At 56.4% G+C, this 19,359-nt stretch overlaps 1 protein-coding gene across 5 annotated transcripts; it reads left to right on the top strand.

Annotated features, from left to right (window-relative positions):
- Positions 1 to 204: 204 nt before the first annotated feature.
- On the top strand, positions 205 to 18,572 carry ARHGEF19 (Rho guanine nucleotide exchange factor 19). Of its 5 annotated transcripts, none has more exons than XM_060080122.1 (17): positions 205 to 413; positions 916 to 1,047; positions 7,723 to 8,166; positions 8,587 to 8,868; positions 9,043 to 9,151; positions 9,227 to 9,303; positions 9,622 to 9,884; positions 10,705 to 10,865; positions 10,970 to 11,122; positions 11,368 to 11,497; positions 11,643 to 11,717; positions 11,892 to 11,981; positions 12,158 to 12,318; positions 14,468 to 14,626; positions 14,946 to 15,025; positions 16,635 to 16,739; positions 17,156 to 17,695. In XM_060080122.1, the coding sequence occupies exons 3-17, from the start codon at positions 7,752 to 7,754 to the stop codon at positions 17,311 to 17,313; spliced, it is 2,418 nt and encodes an 805-aa protein (XP_059936105.1). In that variant the 5' UTR covers positions 205 to 413; positions 916 to 1,047; positions 7,723 to 7,751; the 3' UTR covers positions 17,314 to 17,695. The 5 variants fall into 5 exon arrangements, with proteins under 5 accessions (XP_059936105.1, XP_059936092.1, XP_059936101.1 ...); XM_060080109.1 differs by lacking the exon at positions 205 to 413 and adding an exon at positions 1,553 to 1,739 and having other exon boundaries at positions 973 to 1,047; XM_060080118.1 differs by lacking the exons at positions 205 to 413; positions 916 to 1,047 and adding an exon at positions 6,594 to 6,667.
- The last annotated feature ends 787 nt before the right edge of the window (positions 18,573 to 19,359 follow it).

Genomic DNA, 19,359 nt, shown 5'->3' with positions numbered 1-19,359 from the left:
TGCAGGTGGGAGAACCATTGGCCGGGGCTGAACGCGGTGGGGCGGGGCCTGCCTGGGAGGGGCGGAGCCCTGAGTCTGCGGACCCGCTGGGCCTGGCTGGGGGCGGGGTGCTGAATCTGGAGGCGGGGCAATGAGTTTGTGGGAGGGGTTGGGCGGGGCCTAACTGGGAGGGCAGGAAGCTGAGTCTAGGGGGTGTGCTAGAGGGCAGAGCTGGCTGAGGGTACTGCTAACCTGGCAGGGCCAGGCTCTAGGGTGGGGAGGGGTGGGAGTGCCGGTCGCGGAGTCGAGAACCTCGCGGGACCCCGCGCCCTCCTCAACCCAGGTACAAGGGCTTTCGCGACGCTCAGAGGAATCTCACCCTCTTCTGCTGGAAGCTGCTGGCTGTGCGTCTGGCCTTCATCATCGCCTTCGAGGTAGGCTCAGCCATCTGTGCGTCGGGCAGATCCGGGTACAAGTTCAGGCTGTGCGGCCGACTGGCTGTAAACGGGGTATATTGCAGAATAGGATCTACTTCCTAGGGTCGCTACGAAGATTCAGTGGCAAGTACTTGCACAGCATAGTGGGTGCTCAGTGAATTAATGTCACGACCACTACTATTATTATCTCTTGGCAACAGCCCTGGAGCTCCTTCCAGCTTTGCTCAAGATCCTCTTTCTCTAGCTCTGATTCTAACAGGATCCCTAGTGTTAAGGGGTTCGAATTATACCTCTGTGTCTTTGGGCAAATGAGAACCTCTATGCTTCGGTTTCTTTACAGGTAAAACAGGGGAAGTAATTTACTCATCTCCTAGAGTTGTTGTGAGGATTAACTTAATGAATACCCGGAAACCCTCAGAATAGTGCCTTGCATTTAGTGAACGCTCGGCAGATTAAGATTGCTAAAGCAGTCATTCTCTTTGCCCCTCCTTCTCCCCAGCACGTGGTGTTCTTCCTGGGCCTCATCGCCTGTCTCGTGCCCGACGTGCCAGCCGCCCTGGCTACCAAGATAAAGCGCGAGCGTTACCTGGCCAAGCAGGCGCTGGAGGACGACAGGGGGGCGCTACTTTCGGTTAGCGCTGCCCAAGGACCCTGGCCCCACCCCTCTGACCACGCCCCTCTGCCTGCTCCCAGGCCTATGCTCTGCTTTCTTGCCCCGCCCTCTTGTTTGGCCTCGCCCAGGGGGAGGATTGGCCCCTTGCCCTCAGATTTTCGCCTGGCCTCCCTCTTCATCCAGCTCCGCGCACGCCACGCCCCTTCTTTTACACTGTTTCCACCACTGTCGCTTCTGCTCTGGAGGGCCCTCCTGCTCAGCCTGACCTAGGCTTGCTTTCCGTCCACTGCAGCAAGGGCGCTGTCCCCAGAGCCCAGGACGCAGGGTCGAGTGAGGAGAGATTGCCCTTCCAAGACCCTAGTTCCCCCAGGATCCTCCCTCCTTTGGGGTCCTCTGCTTCCAGCTAGGGGTCTGGGCAGTACCTTGGCCAGCGGCCCCAAGGTCGGCCCTGGAGTTGGGATGAGAGGGCTGGGGTTCTCTGAAGACCCCTAGTCCTGCATTGCCTCCCTCTTCATGTTTCCAGTGTCCTGCTCTATGTGCAACGCTGACAATAATCCTCTCTGCGCCCCAGCGTGCCACCTCTCCATGGACACCTGGTCCCCAACCACTCTGTGCAGTGTCTCCTCATTATGTGACTGTGCTCTGGGGGGCGAAGTGGATATGAAGGAGTGAAGGGACCTAACCTCTCTGAACTGAATGGTCAGCAGTTGGTAAGGGAGAGCTCATTAGGGTCTGGGCGTGGACCTCCTGCCCTGTATGCTCATCAAGGCCTGTAGTGTGTCAACAATAATGAAAGTGTTTATAGTTAGGTCAGCTGAGACACCTCCCAGTGGACTTTCACACACTTTTCACCAGATCCTCCCCAAAGCCTGGTGAGGCAGTACTGGGCAGTAGTTAAGGGCACAGATTGGTGGTGGAGTCACAGACCTGGGTCTGAATATTCGTTCTGACTTTTATTTGCTGTGTGACCTTGGGCAAGTTCAATTTCATCATTTGTAAGATAGGGACTTCATAGAACTGATGAGACATTTAAATGTGATAATGTACTTAACATGTACAAGGCTCATGTCCTCATCTGGTAAGTAGGAGCAGTAACAGTATCTATCTTGTAGGGTTGTGGTGGATATTAAATGATTATTTATGTGAAGTGCTCAGAACACTGCCTGGCACACAGTGAGTGTACAATAAGAGTTATTAGCAACGTGAGTATTAGTATTTGTATACATCTTCATATTAAGTATCTGGCAATTACCAACTGCTCAAATAAATGGCATGCAAAGGGGATTCCCTGTGGTCCATTAGGACTCCGGCGCTTTCACTGCCAGGGCAGGGGGTTCAATTGCTGGTCGGGGAACTAAGAGTCCACAAGCCTCACTGTGTGGCCAAAAAAAAAAAAAAAAAAAGGCATGCGAAGATTGCATACCACTGGGCTATTTGAATTTTTTTTTTAACATCTTTATTGGAGTATAATTGCTTTACAATGGTGCGTTAGTTTATGCTGTATCACAAAGTAAATCATCTATAGGTATACATATATTCCCCTATCCCCTCCCTCTTGTATCTCCCTCCCACCCTCCCTATCCCACTCCTCTAGGTGGTCACAAAGCACAGAGCCGACCTCCCTGTGCTATGTGGCTGCTTCCCACTAGCTATTTTACATTTGGTAGTGTATATATGTCCATGCCACTCTCACTTCGTCCCAGCTTACCCTTCCCCCTCCCCGTGTCCTCAAGTCCATTCTCTACATCTGTGTCTTTATTCCTGACCTGCCCCTAGGTTTTTCAGAACCTCTTTTTTTTTTTAGATTCCATATATATGTGTTAGCATACGGTATTTATTTTTCTCTTTCTGACCTACTTCACTCTGTATGACAGACTCTAGGTCCATCCACCTCACTACAAATAACTCAATTTCGTTTCTCTTTATGGCTGAGTAATATTCCATTGTATATATGTGCCACATCTTCTTTATCCATTCGGGACACTGCATTGGTTTTTTGAGGGCTCATTCAGTGTGGTCTAGAGTCTGGGAAGTCTGGTGGAGGAGGCTGTTGTGGGTCACTGCAGGTAGCCGGGGAGGATAGATCATTCACGAGGAGCTGTGATGCTGGGACGATGGCCAGGATGGCGCCAGGTGCGTCACATCACTGGCTTTCAGGATTTTCGTCTCCCAACCATAGAGATGAGTGATCCCTTTATAGATGCTGTAGCAGGCTCAGAGAGGATCAGCACACTGCAGAGTTCTCAGGATCCCTGAGGAGACCAAGGCTTGGGAGTTTCTCTGCAAAACTCCCAGGATGCTCCCCAGCCCCAAGAAGCCCCCTGAGCACATCTCACATTTGGGAAGCTCCAGAAGAGGGGTGACCTGTCTGTCCCCTGGGAGGAAAAACAGTGCCTCCCCCATCTTTAGGATGTCGGTCTGGGGTCCTTCAAAGCCTCTCCTGGGCATAGGACTCCCATTGTTCCAGCCCCCCTCTTGTACCTCAGACTGGCCAAACCGGTTCTGGGAAAGGGGGGCGGGGAGCAGGCACGTTGAGACAGCCGCCTGCCCGCCCGCAAGGTTCCCTCCGCCCTTGCCTCCCCTTATCCCTGCCCCACACAATACCCGGGAGCTTGCATTGCCTGGCTCAGGGGCCATGCTGACATCGCCCCCTGAGGACCCGGCTGCAACCCCAGAGCTCCCAGGGTGTCCTGGAGCCCTGGACCGTGCTGGAGGCTGGACGGAGCTCCCTGGCTGAGGTAGGGCCCCACCTGGCTGCCAGCAACCCCATCCTCCTCCCGCCAGTCTTCCCAAGTGAGTCCTTTGTGCAGCCTGCCTGGCCTCTGATCCTGGCTCCCACACACTTAAGGCCTCTTGGGGCTCCACAGCCTGCTTGGCCTGGATTCCCTTTCCAGTCATGACCTCCTACTTGGCCTTGTCCCTTAAGGAGAAGAGGGGCCCTGGCAGGGCCCTACTCCTCGGGCAGCTGGGCAGGGGGCACCAGGGAGGGGGAAGGGAAAAGCTGGGCACAGGAGGTCAGAGATGCTTTCTCCGGACCATAGTAGTGTCCAGGGACCTTCCCTGCCAGCCTTGCCAAGTGGGCCCATTGTCCATGTGATTAGCAGTGCCCACTGGATGGGACCCTTTCTGGCCCTGCCCATCCTTCTCAGCCTGCAGAGATACTCATGATGACCAAAGTTTCCTAGATGGGGTGGCTGAGAGGGGCCCTAGGGGCTGCTCTACAGATGGGCACACACAGGCCCAGACACAGGCTATGATTTGCCTAAGGCCAGTGTCAACACAGGGCCTTGAACGTTGGCAGGGGTTTTCCCCTGTGGGTTCCAGAATGACCCTTGCCTAGTGGGCACTAGAGTATCCTGTGACAATGTCTTGGGCAGGTAACGTCCCTCTGTTACCTGGGGCCAGTCTCTTCCTGAGGTTTTTTTTTTCTTTTTTTTCTAGCAGAGATAAGCTATAAACACTATGAACATAGTTCTGCCCCTCCTTGGTCCCCAGCATTGAGGCTGAGTGGACCACATCCATGGAAGGCCACAGGGCTGGCATCCTGGCTAGATGGGTCATTCTCATTGTCCCTTGGCCTGGACGGAGGTGGAGGCTGACCCATTCCTGACTTCCTCCCTAAGGACCTGCCTCCAGCTTGTGGCCCCTGAGGAAGCCTTACACGCCCCCTCCATTTACCCAGCCTTCTCCTCTGAGGCTTTAATAGGGGGTGCTCCTTGGAATTCCCTGGTGGTCCAGTGGTTAGGACTCTGCACTTCCACGGCAGGGGGCACAGGTTCGATCCCTGGTCAGGGAACTAAGATCTCGCATGCCGCGTGGCATGGCCAAAAAAAGAAATTTTTTTTTTAAATTGGGGGTACTCCTGCCCCAAGGGTTCCATGTTTTGCTCATTTATCCCTGCAACTGACAAGGGCAGGGGGTTCCTCCCTGCCCTCTAGGGGCTTCCAGAACCCAAGTGGAGAGAATCTCCCAGAATACAAGGGAGCAGAGTGTGTATTCTTGCACATGTGTACCCACAGAAGCAAGTGGGACTTCTGTGTTAAGGACTTCTGATTCCAGCAGAGAAAGAGACCTGTCTGGTGGGCAGTGGTCCCCTGTGTCTCCTGCCACATGCTCCTACAAAATAGGGTGTGTCTCACCCTCACTGCCTCAGTTTCCCTAACTCTGTGATGGCTGAAGCCATCCCTCTGACTAGAGAAACACTAATAACACTCAGAAGAATGACTATCAACTGCAAAGCTCCCACTATGTGATAGGTGCTTGATATGCATTCTTCTTCTTTTTTTTTTTGCTGCGCCGTGAGGCATGCAGGATCTTAGTTCCCCGACCAGGGATTGAACCTGTGCCCCCCTGCATTGGGAGCGAGGAGTCTTAACCATTGGACTGCCAGGGAAGTCCCCCTGCATTATTCTTTTTTTTCTTTTTTTTTGCACTATGCGGGCCTCTCACTGTTGTGGCCTCTCCCGTCGCGGAGCACAAGCTCTGGACGCGCAGGCTCAGCGGCCATGGCTCACGGGCCCAGCCGCTCCGTGGCATGTGGGATCTTCCCCGACCGGGGCACGAACCCGTGTCCCCTGCATCGGCAAGCGGACTCTCAACCACTGCGCCACCAGGGAAGCCCCCGCTGCATTATTCTTAATTCTCCTATTAGCGTTTTGAAGCATGACTGTCCCATTTACCAGATAAGAAGAGACTTGCTCCATGTGGGGAGGGTCTAGAGAAGTAACTGTTCCTCAGAAGCAGCCACCCTACCTGGACTCCAGGCAGGGGATGAGAAAGCAGGAGGAAGCAGGTTGAGGGACTGCAGAGAGTGGGACCCAGTCACAGATCCAGCTGTCCTCCACTGGGTCCTCCCCTCTTTCCCTCTCTCCCAGGGTCACTGACACTGTCACTGTTTCTCTCATGCCGAGGCTTTCTCCCTATCTCTGTGGACTGGGTCCTTAGGTATTTCAGCCAGAACAGTTCACTCTTACTTCCTCCAGGATGCCTTCCTGGAATGCCCGGGTTGAGCGGAGCCCAGCACCCTAATCTGACGGTTCCTCTGGGTTGGCTCTTGCCAACCTGGATTGTAACTGTTTTCATTTTTGGCTTCCCCATGAGACTGGCAATCCTGCGTGGCATGAAACATTTGCCCATCTGTCTCCCCGAGGTTTTCCGGGCTTCACATCTGTCTCTGAATATCTGGTCTGTCTGAAATTTTCAGTGTCTCTCTCTGTGTCTCCATCTCTGGGTCCCTGAATGTCTCAGCGTCTGTGGTTTTCTGGTTTTGAGTGCTTTGGGGTCTCGGTTTCTGGGTTGCTGTCTAAAGGGTCTCAGTTTTCCAGGTCTCAGTCCCTCGGTCTCTCAGTCTCTGTCTCCTGGGTCTCCTGGCCCTACGAGGCTGGGCACTGCCCCTTTGGCCTGAAGGGGCCTCTGGGGGGTCCTCGCTGCCCAGCCTGCCCACAGCGAGGCCAGGCTAGGGTATGCCCCCGCCCAGCCCGCTGCCTGTTCCCTCCCTCCCTACCCGCTTGCCTTACCACAGGGTTTGATGAATCAAACTCTTTGTCTGGGTGGGATCTCCCCCAGCCAGCTGGGAAGAGAGAGGGCTTCCCCTGCCGGAGCAGCCGAACAACATCAGCAGTGGGCCTTGGCTGGAGAGGTGAGGGGCTGCAGGAGGGCAGCCAGCAAAGGGCCACGGGGCAAGGGCTGGGGGGCTCAGACCCCTTGATCAGTAGACCTGTCCTGAGGCTCCGGCAGCCTCCCTCGGGACGACGTCCTGCCCAGAGAGGACCCATTCAGCCTGGCCCGATCCTGGGGCTGGGAGCTGGGGTAGGGAAGAACCCCTCCCTCACCCTAAGCTGAGGGGCTGGGGCACTTCCCTGCTCGTCTCTTGGGAGGGCCCAGTCTGATCTGTGTGGTGGCCCGCCTGCCAGTGTGTGACCCTCCCAGCCAGCTTGGCATGGGTGTGGGCACCTCTCAGCACTAAAGGCTACAACTCTGGGCACGGGAGGGGAGGTTGGGTAACACCAAAGCAAGGATTTCTGGGCCTGTGTGTTTGTATCTGCATCATGGTGTGTGAGTGTGAATGGAACAGGAGTGTGAGAAAACTTGAGTGGATATGTAAATATCTGATGGGTCATCATGTGTTTGTGAAAGTCTGAGTGAATATATGTACTTGTATAAAAAAGTGTGTGTGAATGTGTGAGCCTGCGAATTAGAAATGTCTGAGTATATCTGCAAAAGTATGTATGTCAATGTGTATACTTGGAAGAAAATGTGTGTGGATGTGCATGGAACAGACGTGGGTTTGTGTGACAACGTGTGTATCTGTATGTCTGATTGCATGTCAGTGAGAGTTAGGAAATGTGCAAGGTGCTTAAAAGCACAGACTCAGAAGCTAGACTGCCTGGGTTTGAATCCTGGCTCCATTATTTACCAAATAACAACTTCTGTGCCTCACTTTCGTCACCTATAAAACGGGGCTAATAATAGCACCAGCTCGGGGTTGTGAGGATTAAATGAAACAAGATGTGTAAAGTACTTGGCCTGTCATTCAGTACGTGCCAAGTAAGCATTAGCTATTACTATATAATAAGGTGTGTGTGTGCTTGTACAGATGTGAGTACACAAGGCTTTGTCCAGGTCTCCAGGACATGGTGCTTACTGGCCAGCCCTGCTGTCCTGTGTCTCGCTCTGATGCCTTCTCCCCTGCAGGCCCAGGTGGGTGGCAGATCAAAGGAGGAATGGACTGTGGGCCACCTCCCACCCTCCAGTCCCATCTGGCTGGGCCACCTGGCACTGCCCACCGCCCAGTAGCTGTGTGCCAGCAGGAGAGTCTGTCCTTTGCGGAGTTGCCCACCCTGCAGCCCCCAAGCCCTGTGTGTCTGGATCTCTTCCCCGTCGCTCCAGAGGAGCTGCAGGCACCTGGCAGCCGCTGGTCTCTGGGGACCCCTGCTCCTCTCCAAGGGCTGCTATGGCCACCATCCCCAGGAGGCCCAGACACCGAGATCTCTACCAGTGGGGGAATGCGGCCCAGCAGGGCTGGCAGCTGGCCACACTGTCCTAGTGCCCAGTCCCCAGCTCTGGAGGGACCCTGGAGTTCCCAGCACCTACAGCCACAGCGCCGGGCCAGCCACGGCTCAGAGAAGAAGTCAGCCTGTGAGTCACTCAGGGTGAGGGGGGTGGTGGCCTGGTGAGGAGGATGGGGAAGAGGTTGGGTGGCTCTTTTAGGACCCGTAAGCCCTCAAATTCCCCAAATAGGTGGGACAAGTGATAGATTTTAGTGATAAGGGAACTGGGGCTCAGGGGAGGCAAGTGACTTGTCTGAGGTTACACAGTGAGTGGCTGGCCTGGCCTCCCTGGTCCTTTGCCCACCCTTTGCCGACTGCAGTCAGGCACTTTGCTTCCTCTCTGCCCCTCTTGTTGATCCCATTACTCTGGGGAAAGAACCTGGCAAAAACATTGGCCTTTCTCATAGTCACGTCCCCCTGATGCTCAGGGCCACAGAGCGGTGGCAGGGAGGAGAGGAGAGACCCCAGTGGATGCCAGCCTATGCTCTCACCCCACCCCCCCCTGCAGGGCGCAAGATGCGGGTGTACCAGCAAGAAGAGGCCCTTGGCAGCCCTGAGGCCCATGCTGTCTTCCTGGAGCCACGCCAGGCGACAGAACAGGCCCTGAGCACAGCGGAGCCTAGGCCGCTGGAGCTGCCTGGGCCCACCCGAGTGGGCCTCGAGGGGCCTGAGCGGAGGCGCTTCTCAGCCTCTGAGCTGATGACCCGGTTGCACTCTTCCCTGCGCCTGGGACGGAATTCGGCAGCCAGGGCACTGACCCCAGGGTCAGGCCCTGGAGCTGCCCGGGAAGGTACAGCCTCCTCCCCTGGGCCCTAAGAGCAGCCCAAGAGCCAGACGCGGGGTGGGGCACAGCTCACGCTCACTGGATACCTGAGACTGGGGCCTGGTCAACTGGAGTGTGGTGGTGCCCCGGTGCCCAGCGCCACCCTTGGGGCCACCCTCCCTCAGCTCTTGCCCCCTCCAGGGAAAGCGTCTGGAAGAGAGTCGCGCAGTGTAGAGATGCGGGTGGACGCTATGGTGATGCCGGCTCTTGTTGACCTGAGCGGGGGCCGTGGCAGCTGGCCCGAGCCCAGGTACCACCTCCCACTGCGGCCTTGGGTCCGAGGCGGGGTACAGGTGAAGAAGGGCCCTGACACTCCCTTTCTTAGGCTAGATGCACAGGAAGAGCCGGCTCCGGGTTCCAGGAGCGCCAGCGAGCGGCGCCAGTCACGGTTCCTCCTTAACTGTACGTGGGAGGGGGTCACCGAGGAAGGGTCTGGGGGCTTTGGCGTACTGGGAAACTGGGGTTTGGAGAGTTGAGAGGTAGGGCTCTTGTGAGAGGGAGAGAATTGAACTCTCAGTATCCAGCACAGGGGCTAGCACGCAATTGGTGCTCAAGTAGTGTTTGTGGAATGAGTGAGTGAATTAATGAATTCACTGAGTCCCGCTATCCGAACCATCGGAAAGGCTGGTTAAGTGAGGCGGGCCCTCGGGGGAGCCTGGGAAGAGCCGGGCAGGGCTGGCGGGCGCCCCACGGCCCTCCCCCGCCCCTCTCCCCGCCCAGCGGTCCTCTACCAAGAATATAGCGACGTGGCCAGCGCCCGTGAACTGCGGCGGCAGCAGCGCGAGGAGGAGGGCCCGGGGGACGAGGCCGAGGGCACGGAGGAGGGGCCCGGGCCGCCCCGCGCCAACCTCTCCCCGAGCAGCTCCTTCCGGGCGCAGCGCTCGGCGCGAGGCTCCACCTTCTCGCTGTGGCAAGACATCCCCGACGTGCGCGGCAGCGGCGTCCTCGCTACGCTGAGCCTGCTCGACTGTAAACTGCAGGAGGTGGGCGCCGGGACCCGGCGGGCGGGGCCGGCGGGACTGCCAGCCGTGGGAGGCGGTCCTGGGGCCCAAAGAGGCCGGGGCAACATAAGGGGCGGGGTCAGGAGTAGGTGGTCCGCGGACTCTGCGGCGACCCGGGCCGCAGGGGTACCCGGCCAGCGGGACTACAAACTGCAGTAGGTGGGCATGGGATCCAGCGGGGAAAGAGGGGCCACAAAAGAGGGGCTGTCAATGGGGAAGATGGGTCTAGAACACGACAAAGGTGAGGCTGGATGCAAGCGAGGACGCAGGAGCCCTGGAGCCAAAGGCGAGTGGGGAAGCTCGATGGAGGGGCGGTGTCAACGGGGCAAGGCCTAGGATAGGGCAGGGCCAGAGGAAGGGCGGAATCAGGCTGGGCCTTATGACAGAGATCACTGAAAGCGGGGACTGGGATGGGGAAGCCATGCAGAGCGCAAAACGCAAGGTGCGCGCAGGACCGAGCGAGAAGAAGAGCAGGGGCGGGGTCGGCAGGAGGGCGGGGCTAATGGGAGGGCGCACCAGGGAGGGGCAGGGCCATCAGAAGACTAGGGCCCGGCTGGATGGGCGGAGCTAGGGGCGCAAACCAGGGCTGCAGTAGGGTTTGGACCATCGCTAGAAGCAGGGGGCGTGTCTCCGAACCCCATCTGGCGCCAGATCCTGGGTGAGGCTAGAGAAGGGGAGGCGACACGGGAGTGCAGCTACGTCTAAAGAGGTGGTGTCCAGGGCTTGGGGTGTGCGTGGTGGGCGAAGCGGTCGCATTCAGCGTGGGCTGGTTCTGCCTTTTCAACCCTGCGTCCGCCCTCAGGCCAAATTTGAGCTGATTACGTCCGAGGCCTCATACATCCACAGCCTGTCGGTGGCCGTGGGCCACTTCTTAGGCTCGGCCGAGCTGAGTGAGTGTCTGGGGGTGCAGGACAAGCAGTGGCTGTTCTCCAAACTGCCCGAGGTCAAGAGCACCAGCGAGAGGTGAGGGAGTGGTCTGGCCTCGCCGGGAGTCCGGGACCGAGCCCGGGCTCCCATATCTGGGGTCTCATCCTGGTGCTGGCCCTGACCCCTCTCTGACCTTTCAGGTTCCTACAGGACCTGGAGCAGCGGTTGGAGGCTGATGTCCTGCGCTTCAGCGTGTGCGACATTGTGTTGCACCACTGTCCGGCCTTCCGCCGCGTCTACCTGCCCTATGTCACCAACCAGGCCTATCAGGAGCGCACCTACCAGCGGCTGCTGTAGGGCTGGGGGCTCTGAAAGGGGAGGTGGGGGAGGACAGGGGAGTCTCAGGCAGCAGTAGGTGCAGAGGACTGGGTGAGGAAGGGTGACCTGGGAGGGGAGGGGTACCTGAAAAGGGCTCTCTGGCCAGGAGAATGCTAGACCTGAGAACGAACCTCAAGGACAAATGGGGTGGCCGGAGTCGTGGATCCAGAAGTTCAGGGTCACCTGTGATCGCAGACCCTCCCTTCTCCCCATTTTCCAGCCTGGAGAACCCCAAGTTCCCCAGCATCCTGGCTCGCCTGGAGGAGTCTCCCGTGTGCCAGCGTCTGCCCCTCACCTCCTTCCTCATCCTGCCGTTTCAGAGGATCACCCGCCTCAAGATGCTGGTGGAGGTACCTAGAGGGCACCAGGCTGTGGGGAGGGCTGGGTGGGGGAGATGCTGCTATGCCCTCCACAGCCCCTTCCGGGCACCCACAGCTGGGCAGGGTCACTGGGAGAGGTCACAGCCTGCTTCATTGTGCCGACTCCACCCTCCAGAACATCCTGAAGCGGACAGCACAGGGTTCAGAAGACGAAGACATGGCCACCAAGGCCTTCAATGCACTCAAGGAGGTGAGCTCGGCAGGGCAGGGGATGTCTGGCTTCCAAGGGCCTCCCCGGAATCCCTGTGTGCCTCTAAAGGAGCCCCAGCCTTCAGAGTCTCTGGTCCCCAGGTGGGAGCCTGAGGCTGGGCTCTGGGAGCCGGGGTAGGGGGCGCTGCAGGTGACCCACCTCTGGTCTCCCCAGCTGGTGCAAGAGTGCAATGCCAGCGTGCAGTCCATGAAGAGGACAGAGGAGCTCATCCACCTGAGCAAGAAGATCCACTTTGAGGGCAAGGTGCATGGCCTCCGCTGATAGGATGGGGCACGCGAAGGGGCAGCCCTGTCTCCTCCTTCCCTGGGGGCTGCAAGCCAGTTCATCACCGTCCAGCCCTCCCATCCCCTGCCCTGTGCTCCCTGCCCTGCTGCCCCCGGCCTGACCTGGGCTCCCCCTTGCCTCCTCTATCCTCCCAGATCTTCCCGCTGATCTCGCAGGCCCGCTGGCTGGTTCGGCACGGGGAGCTGGTGGAGCTGGCCCCACTGCCCGCAGCACCCCCTGCCAAGCTGAAGCTGTCCAGCAAGGCGGTCTACCTGCACCTCTTCAATGACTGCCTGCTGCTGTCCCGGAGGAAGGAGTGAGTCGGGGCGGGGGTGGGTGTAGATGAGAGTGGAGCTCTCTTCTTCCCCACCAACGGGCTCACAATCAGTCCATCTGACAGGCTGTGCTACCAGGGCACCCTGAGCCTTGGAGGTTCCCCTAGGAAAGGCAGAGCTAGGGCAAGTCCATCTTCTGGACCTGAGAATCAAGGGCTGAACTGTGTGCCAAGAACTTTGAAGCTGCTCTGAGCTTAAGCTAATTGGAGCAGAGATTAAAAGCACAGCCGTAGGGCTTCCCTGGTGGCGCAGTGGTTGAGAGTCCGCCTGCCGATGCAGGGGACACGGGTTCGTGCCCCGATCCCGGAAGATCCCACATGCCGCGGAGCGGCTGGGCCCGCGAGCCATGGCCGCGGAGCCTGTGTGTCCGGAGCCTGTGCTCCGCAACGGGAGAGGCCACAGCAGTGAGAGGCCCGCGTACAGCAAAAAAAAAAAGCACAACCGTAGAGTTCCAATCTCCCCTGAGTCGTAATGATAATAATCAACATTTACTGAGCGTGTATTCTGTTCCAGGCATGCTATGTGGATTGTTCCCTTTAATCCTCTAATCATCTTCCTGAGAAGTAGTCTCCCTTGTTTTTCTCAAGATCATGGAGCTAATAAGTGCAGGAGCCAGGAGGAGGCCAGGTCTGTCTGATGCCAGATCCCAGGCTCTTAACTATTGTACTATCCTGTCTTCCATATGTAAAATAGAAGGGAGATTCAATGTGATAATAATATGTGAAGAGTTTAGCAGAGTGCCTGGTACATAATGAACATTCGCTCAGTATTAGCCTTGATTATTATACGTTTGGGATGAGGGAGAGACTTCTGGAATGAAGTAAGCCTTAAGGCTGGATGGGACATCTTATGCCATGAAAAGGATGGACACTTTATGCCGTGAAAAGAGTTCATTGCTGATTTACTCATTCATTCAATGAAGCATCACTGAATCCCTGTTCTGTACTGGGCCCTCCAAAGTGTGTAGGAGCTCTCAGACCAGTGAAAATACATCCTGATAACCACCTGTTCAGGGTTTTGATGGAAGGGGGTAGTATACTGCAGTACCCCCTGTTGTGGGGTGAGAATCAGTAAAGTTTCACAGAGGAAGGAGCATCTGAGTTGGCTTTTGAAGGATAAGTAGGAGTTTTTCAGGTAGAGGAATTTGGGGGGATATAGCCAAGTCACAGAAGGGTATAAGAGCAGAGTATGTTTGGGAGACGATGAAGCCTAGTATGGCTGGATTTATAGAGGGGAAAGGCAGGAGAAGGAAGTTGGGATGTTGAAAGTCATGGCAGAGAGGCTAGACTTTCTGAAGGCAGTAGGGAACATGGGGAGTTAAGTAGAGGAGTGATATTTACTCTTGGTCAATTTGGAGAATGGGCCGGAAGGGCAGAGACCAGAAGCTCTTGTAACTGCCCAGATGAGAGTAGATGCTCCAGAAGTGGTAATGGGCTTGGGGATAACTGGATTCTGGGGACATTAAGGAGATAGACAGATAGGACACAGCTGTCGGTTGGGTGTCGGGGGAGAGGAAGGAAAGAGGTGAGAATGAGGACTGAGTCTCCTTTTGGGCAACTTGGTGGCGTCTTTCACTGGAATGGGGAACAGTGAAGGGACCTGGTTTGGGGTAGGAGATACTGGTTTTGTTTAGATGGGTTGAGATGAAGGAATTTATGGAACATCCTTGACCCACCCACCCACCCATCCTTCCCACAAGGGTTTATCAGACTCAAACAGTGGGCCTGGCAGTATTGGGTGCTGGGATACAGCGGCAAATGAGACAAAGTTCAGCTTCTCTACCGGTTAGAGAGTCAGACACGAAACAGTCCATAGATCTCATCAGGGGAGCTGCCCAGTTGGTTCTTCGGAACAGAGCCTCCAGGAGGAGGTTCAGAGAAGTGGAAAGTGTGCCTGGGGGCCAGGGACTGGTCTCCATCACCTTCCACCTCTGTCAGGGAGCCAGCACGAATGGAACCCCCGTTCCTTTTAGGGACTTTGCTGGCTGCCAGGGAAGCGGTGCCCTGTGCAGCCAAGTTTCTTTGAGGAGGGTCCTAGAGGGACAGGTGACCCCTTCTCCTCTCTTCCAATCAGAATTCACCTCGTCCTGAGGGTGGGGGCAGGCTGACCTCGCCTCCTCTGGTCCTGCAGGCTGGGGAAATTCGCCGTCTTTGTCCACGCCAAGATGGCTGAGCTGCAGGTGAAGGACCTGAGCCTGAAGCTCCAGGGCATCCCTGGCCATGTGTTCCTCCTTCAACTCCTCCATGGGCAGCACACGAAGCACCAGTTCCTACTGAGGGCCCGGACGGAGTGAGTGGGCTTGGGTACGGGGAGAGGACCCCCCGGCAGGCACAAGGCCTTTATCTCTGGCTTCAGGATGGTGGCATAAGGCCGGACGTGGGCAGAGCTGGCATCCAGGGCGCCCTGCACCTGTTCTGTTCTTATGCTCAGAGCTGGGTGGGGCACCGGCTTGGGAACAGGGCCATGGGTGGGCCCTGGGGTAGAGAAGACCTGATTCTGGGTCCCAGGGCTGGACGTCGTACCCAGTTCTCCCAGCTCCGGTTTCACCACCCTGGCCCTGGGAGACTGCACTTTGCATGTTGTGACAACTCAGCCCCCCTTTCCCTAGAAGTGAGAAGCAGCGATGGATCTCAGCCATGTGCCCCTCTACCCCCCAGGAGGACAAGGAGGTCATCAGCGAGGGGGAAGGTAACAGCCTGGCCCCCACCCCCACTGGAGCCACATTCCCTGGGCTGGGTACCTCATTGCGCTCCCCTTTCCTCCAGCCCCGGGTGTCCTGTTGCCAGCGGGGCTAGTGCGAAGAGAGACCAACTGGCCTGGGGCAGGCAGGGGCAGCTCTGTGACAGCTTGAAGGATGGGTAGGCTTGACATAGGACAGACCAACCTCCACGTGCACGGGTAGCACCCTGGAGATGACATAGCCTTTTCCATCCTCCCATTTCGTCCCCATTTTCCAAGTTAGAAAACAGATTCAGAAAGGTAAAGTGACTTGTCCAAGTTCAACTAGTAAGTGGCAGAGCTGGGACTGGAACCCAGGTCTGTCTCTAGCCTTGCGTCAGTTGCAAAGAGGATGGAAACCAGAGTGGCTGGGGCATGGGGGTGGGGGTGGTAGGATAAGGGATCTGCTCTGTTGATCCAGAGGCTTCTCTGGGTATGAAATGAGGCTGGTAAGCTAGGGTGCAGCCCAATCAGAGAGCATCTTGGTATAGTGGGTACCAGGTAGCTTTGGAAGGTTTCTGAGAGAGGGTGTTAAGGCTAAGCTAGTGAAGGGGAAGGTAGGGAACTCTTTTCCACCCAGTACCTTCCATGTGCCAGGGTGCTAGGGGATTTGTATATGCCTTTATTTTATTTAATCCTCATGATGATCCTATTAGTCATTAGTCAAAAATCCTATTCATTTTTCCTATCTGAGAAAACTGAGGCCCAGGAATGTTAGGTAACCTGCAAGGTCATACAGCCAATAAGCTGGTCTGGCCCCAAGGCCTGTGGTTTTCCCGATACTCCCAGCCCACCTAGGGAGGTAGAAAGGGCTGAGGGCCTGGACTGGACCTGATTCTCTGACTTGAGCTAGAGGTCCTGTTTGGGTTGGAGGGTAAACTTCCCACTCCAAAGAGGTGGTCAGGGAAGGCCCCTGAAGGATGGGGAGGGGCAGCCATGAAAAGATCTGGGGAAAATCATTCCTGGAAGGCGGAACAGCCAGTGCAAAGGCCCTGAAGGAGGAGGAAGCCTAGAGTGTTTGAGGAACAGCAGGGTGACAAGTGTGGCTGAGCTTCATGAGCGAAGGAGAGAGGGGAAGATGCAGGAGGGGAGGAGGTTAGCAAGGGGGGCCACACCAGACTGTGTGGGGCTTTGTAGGCTGTGGGGAGGACTTTGGATTTTATTCTAAGAAGAGTGGGAAGCCCTGGAGGATTATAAATGGGGGAATGATGTGGCTTGAAGCTCAGCTGAGAAGGAGGGACTGGAGGGAACACCAGAGTAGCATGAGGGGACATACAAAGGGACCATTACTGTTTTGTGGGGGCTTTCTGGGGGCAGTTAGACCAGGAAGTCAGGAACAAAGTATTGAATTGAGCTGGGAAGATGAGAGCCCAGGCACAGAAGCAGTATTGAAGCCGGGAGAGACTGGATTCACCTAGAACTTGTGTTTAGGGTCAGGGAAAAGAGTGGCCAGGGTGGACAGAGGAACAGCAGCAGCAGAGACTACCCTCCCACCCCTTATTTGCTGCTCCTGCCTCTCCCTGCCTCCCCCTGCCCCATCCTACCCTGGGGACTCCCTCACTCTCCCTTGGGCTCTCAGACCGCCCCCAGGTTCAGTGTGTCCGGACATACAAGGCGCTGCAGCCAGACGAGCTGACCTTGGAGAAGACTGACATTCTGGCAGTGAGGACCCGGACCAGTGATGGTGAGAGGGGCCTCCTGGGAAGGCCGCCCTGATGGGGCTTCGGTGGGCAGGAAGTAGCTCGATAGCTAAGACTGCACAGGAAAAAGGTTATGCAAGTGTTGATCAACTACAGCATGCAAGAATCAAGTTAGACAAGAGGAGGAACTTCCTGCTTGCAAAGATTAGGATTGAGAGTAACTGATGAGGGAGAGTGGGAAATCCCTTCTCAGAGGATGTCAGGAAAAACAGGTCAGAAGTTCATCTGCAAGTCTGCTAGAGGCATGCTCCTTCCTGGATCTGGGGGATACTGAGATGATGTCACCTCGGCCCCAGGGCTGCAGACGAGGCTTGTATCAGGGCCTAGGTGTTTCCTCGCAGACCTAGCCCAGGTGTTCCTTTGATGCCACTGATGCAACGCCTGGCCTATGTGCCCTTAGGCTGGCTGGAGGGGGTCCGCCTGGCAGATGGTGAGAAAGGGTGGGTGCCCCAGGCCTACGTGGAAGAGATCAGCAGCCTCAGTGCCCGCCTCCGAAACCTCCGGGAAAATAAGCGGATCACAAGTGCCACCAGCAAACTGGGGGAGCCCCCCGTGTGATGGGCAGCCATGGCCTGGGACACCTGCTCCACGCCCGGCTCCTGGACAGGTCTGGAGGGGGCCCGCAGTGTCTCCATGCCCCAAGATGCTGTCACTGGGACTTCTGTTCCGAGACCTGGTGTTGAGAGGACAGGCTGGACACAGGAGGGGGCCTCCCCTGTCCTCCTGCTCCTCAGTGTCCACAATTCAGGGACGAGGGTAGTTTCTTCCTCTGGCTTGGGGGCCACAACTTGTGACCTCTGATATCTGGCAAGGACTGGGGCCCTCTCCCTTTCCTGCCCTCGACACTGCCTGATTCTTGGTCCCTCTGGCAGGGACCTGGCTGGCAATGGCTCTGGTGCTGCTGGGTGCTGGGACCTGTACATGTATATATATCTGGAGTCTTCTGGCCCGAGCCTGTGTGGGCCCTGGCTGCTGGGACCTGTCTGTAAATAAAGTCCCATAATGCCTTTGCTTGGAGTCTGTGAGCCTTTTGGTACTGCCTCCACCCCAGCCCTATTTCCCCAGCGAAAGATCAGGAGGGTCTCTGGCTACCTCCCACCGGGGATTGGCCCTTCTGTAGAGTTCACCTCTTAACCAGAGGAGGGTGAGAGAGGGGCTGTATATCAGTTAGACTGCTTTTGGCCACAAGGAACAAAATATCGTATTCAAATAGTCTTAAATATTAAAGAGAATATGTTAGTTCTTGGATTTTTTTCTTACAGCTTCTTTAACAAACTATCACAAACTAGATGACTTAAAACAACAGAAATTTATTCTATCGCAATTCTGACCAGAAGTCTGAAATCAGTATCATTGAGCCCAAATCCAGGTGTCGGCAGGGCTGTGCTCTGTCTTGTAGAGGAGATGTGCTCTAGGGGAGAACGGTTCCTGGCCTCTTCCAGCTTCTGGTGGCTGCCAGCATTCTATGGCTTGTGGCCGCATCACTCTACTCTCTGCCTCTGCGGTCACATTGCCTTCTTTGTGTGTCTGTCTAATCTCCCTCTGCCTCCCTCCTATAAGAATACATGTGGTTGGGGCATCCCTGGTGGCGCAGTGGTTAAGAATCCGCCTGCCAATGCAGGGGACATGGGTTCAAGCCCTGGTCCGGGAAGATCCCACGTGCAGCTAAGCCCGTGCGCCACAACTACTGAGCCAGCGCTCTGGAGCCTGCGAGCCACAACTACTGAAGCCCATGAGCCTAGAGCCCATGCTCGGCAACAAGAGAAGCCACCGCAATGAGAAGCCTGGTCACTGCAACGAAGAGTAGCCCCTGCTCGCGGGCCTCCCTGGTGGCGCAAGTGGTTGAGAGTCCGCCTGCCGATGCAGGGGATACGGGTTCGTGCCCCGGTCTGGGAGGATCCCATATGCCGCGGAGCGGCTGGGCCCGTGAGCCATGGCCGCTGAGCCTGCGCGTCCGGAGCCTGCGCGTCCGGAGCCTGCGCGTCCGGAGCCTGTGCTCCGCAACGGGGGAGGCCACAACAGTGAGAGGCCCGCATACCGCAAAAAAAAAAAAAAGAGTAGCCCCTGCTCGCCACAACTGGAGAAAACCCGTGCGCAGTGGCAAAGACCCAACGCAGCCAAAAATAAAATAAATAAATTAAAAAGAAAAAGAGTACATGTGGTTGCATTTGGGGCGCACCCAGATAATCTCCCCATCCTATAATCCTTAATTTAAATCCCATCTGCAAAGAACCCCCCTCCCCTGCCTTTGTCCTATAAGATAACATTCACAGGTTCCAGGGATTAGGATGTGGATATCTGTGGGGGGGGGGGGGTGAGGGGGTGGGGGGGCATTTCTCAGCCAACTGAGAAGTGTAGTGGCAGGATGGGCTTCAGGCAAGGCTTGATCCAGTGGCTCATTGATGTCACTGACAACCCAGCTTTTTCCATTTCTCTACTCTGTTGTCCCTATAATTGGCTTCATCCTAAGGCTTCCAGGGGCTTCTTCATTTACATCCAAAATGGAAGAAGAGAACTGTCTTTGTCCTAGCATTCCCTGTCAAAGTCCTGGGATGTTTTAGACCTGCTTGGGTCACATTGCTACCTCTGGGCTGATCACAGTGG

This window comes from Mesoplodon densirostris, chromosome 2, assembly GCF_025265405.1.
Source record: "Mesoplodon densirostris isolate mMesDen1 chromosome 2, mMesDen1 primary haplotype, whole genome shotgun sequence".
Lineage (NCBI taxonomy): Eukaryota > Metazoa > Chordata > Mammalia > Artiodactyla > Ziphiidae > Mesoplodon > Mesoplodon densirostris.
Note: the sequence above shows the minus strand (reverse complement) of the source record. Positions and strands in the feature narration are given on the sequence as shown.

Bases quoted from the DNA above. Each gene is read 5' to 3' on its own strand.
- ARHGEF19 (XM_060080099.1), top strand. From the start codon at position 7,662: ATGGTGCTTACTGGCCAGCCCTGCTGTCCTGTGTCTCGCTCTGATGCC. The intron at 12,319-14,467 runs GTGAGTCGGGGC...CTGGTCCTGCAG, and splicing joins CTGCTGTCCCGGAGGAAGGA to GCTGGGGAAATTCGCCGTCT. The intron at 16,740-18,376 runs GTGAGAGGGGCC...CTGCCAATGCAG, and splicing joins GAGGACCCGGACCAGTGATG to GGGACATGGGTTCAAGCCCT.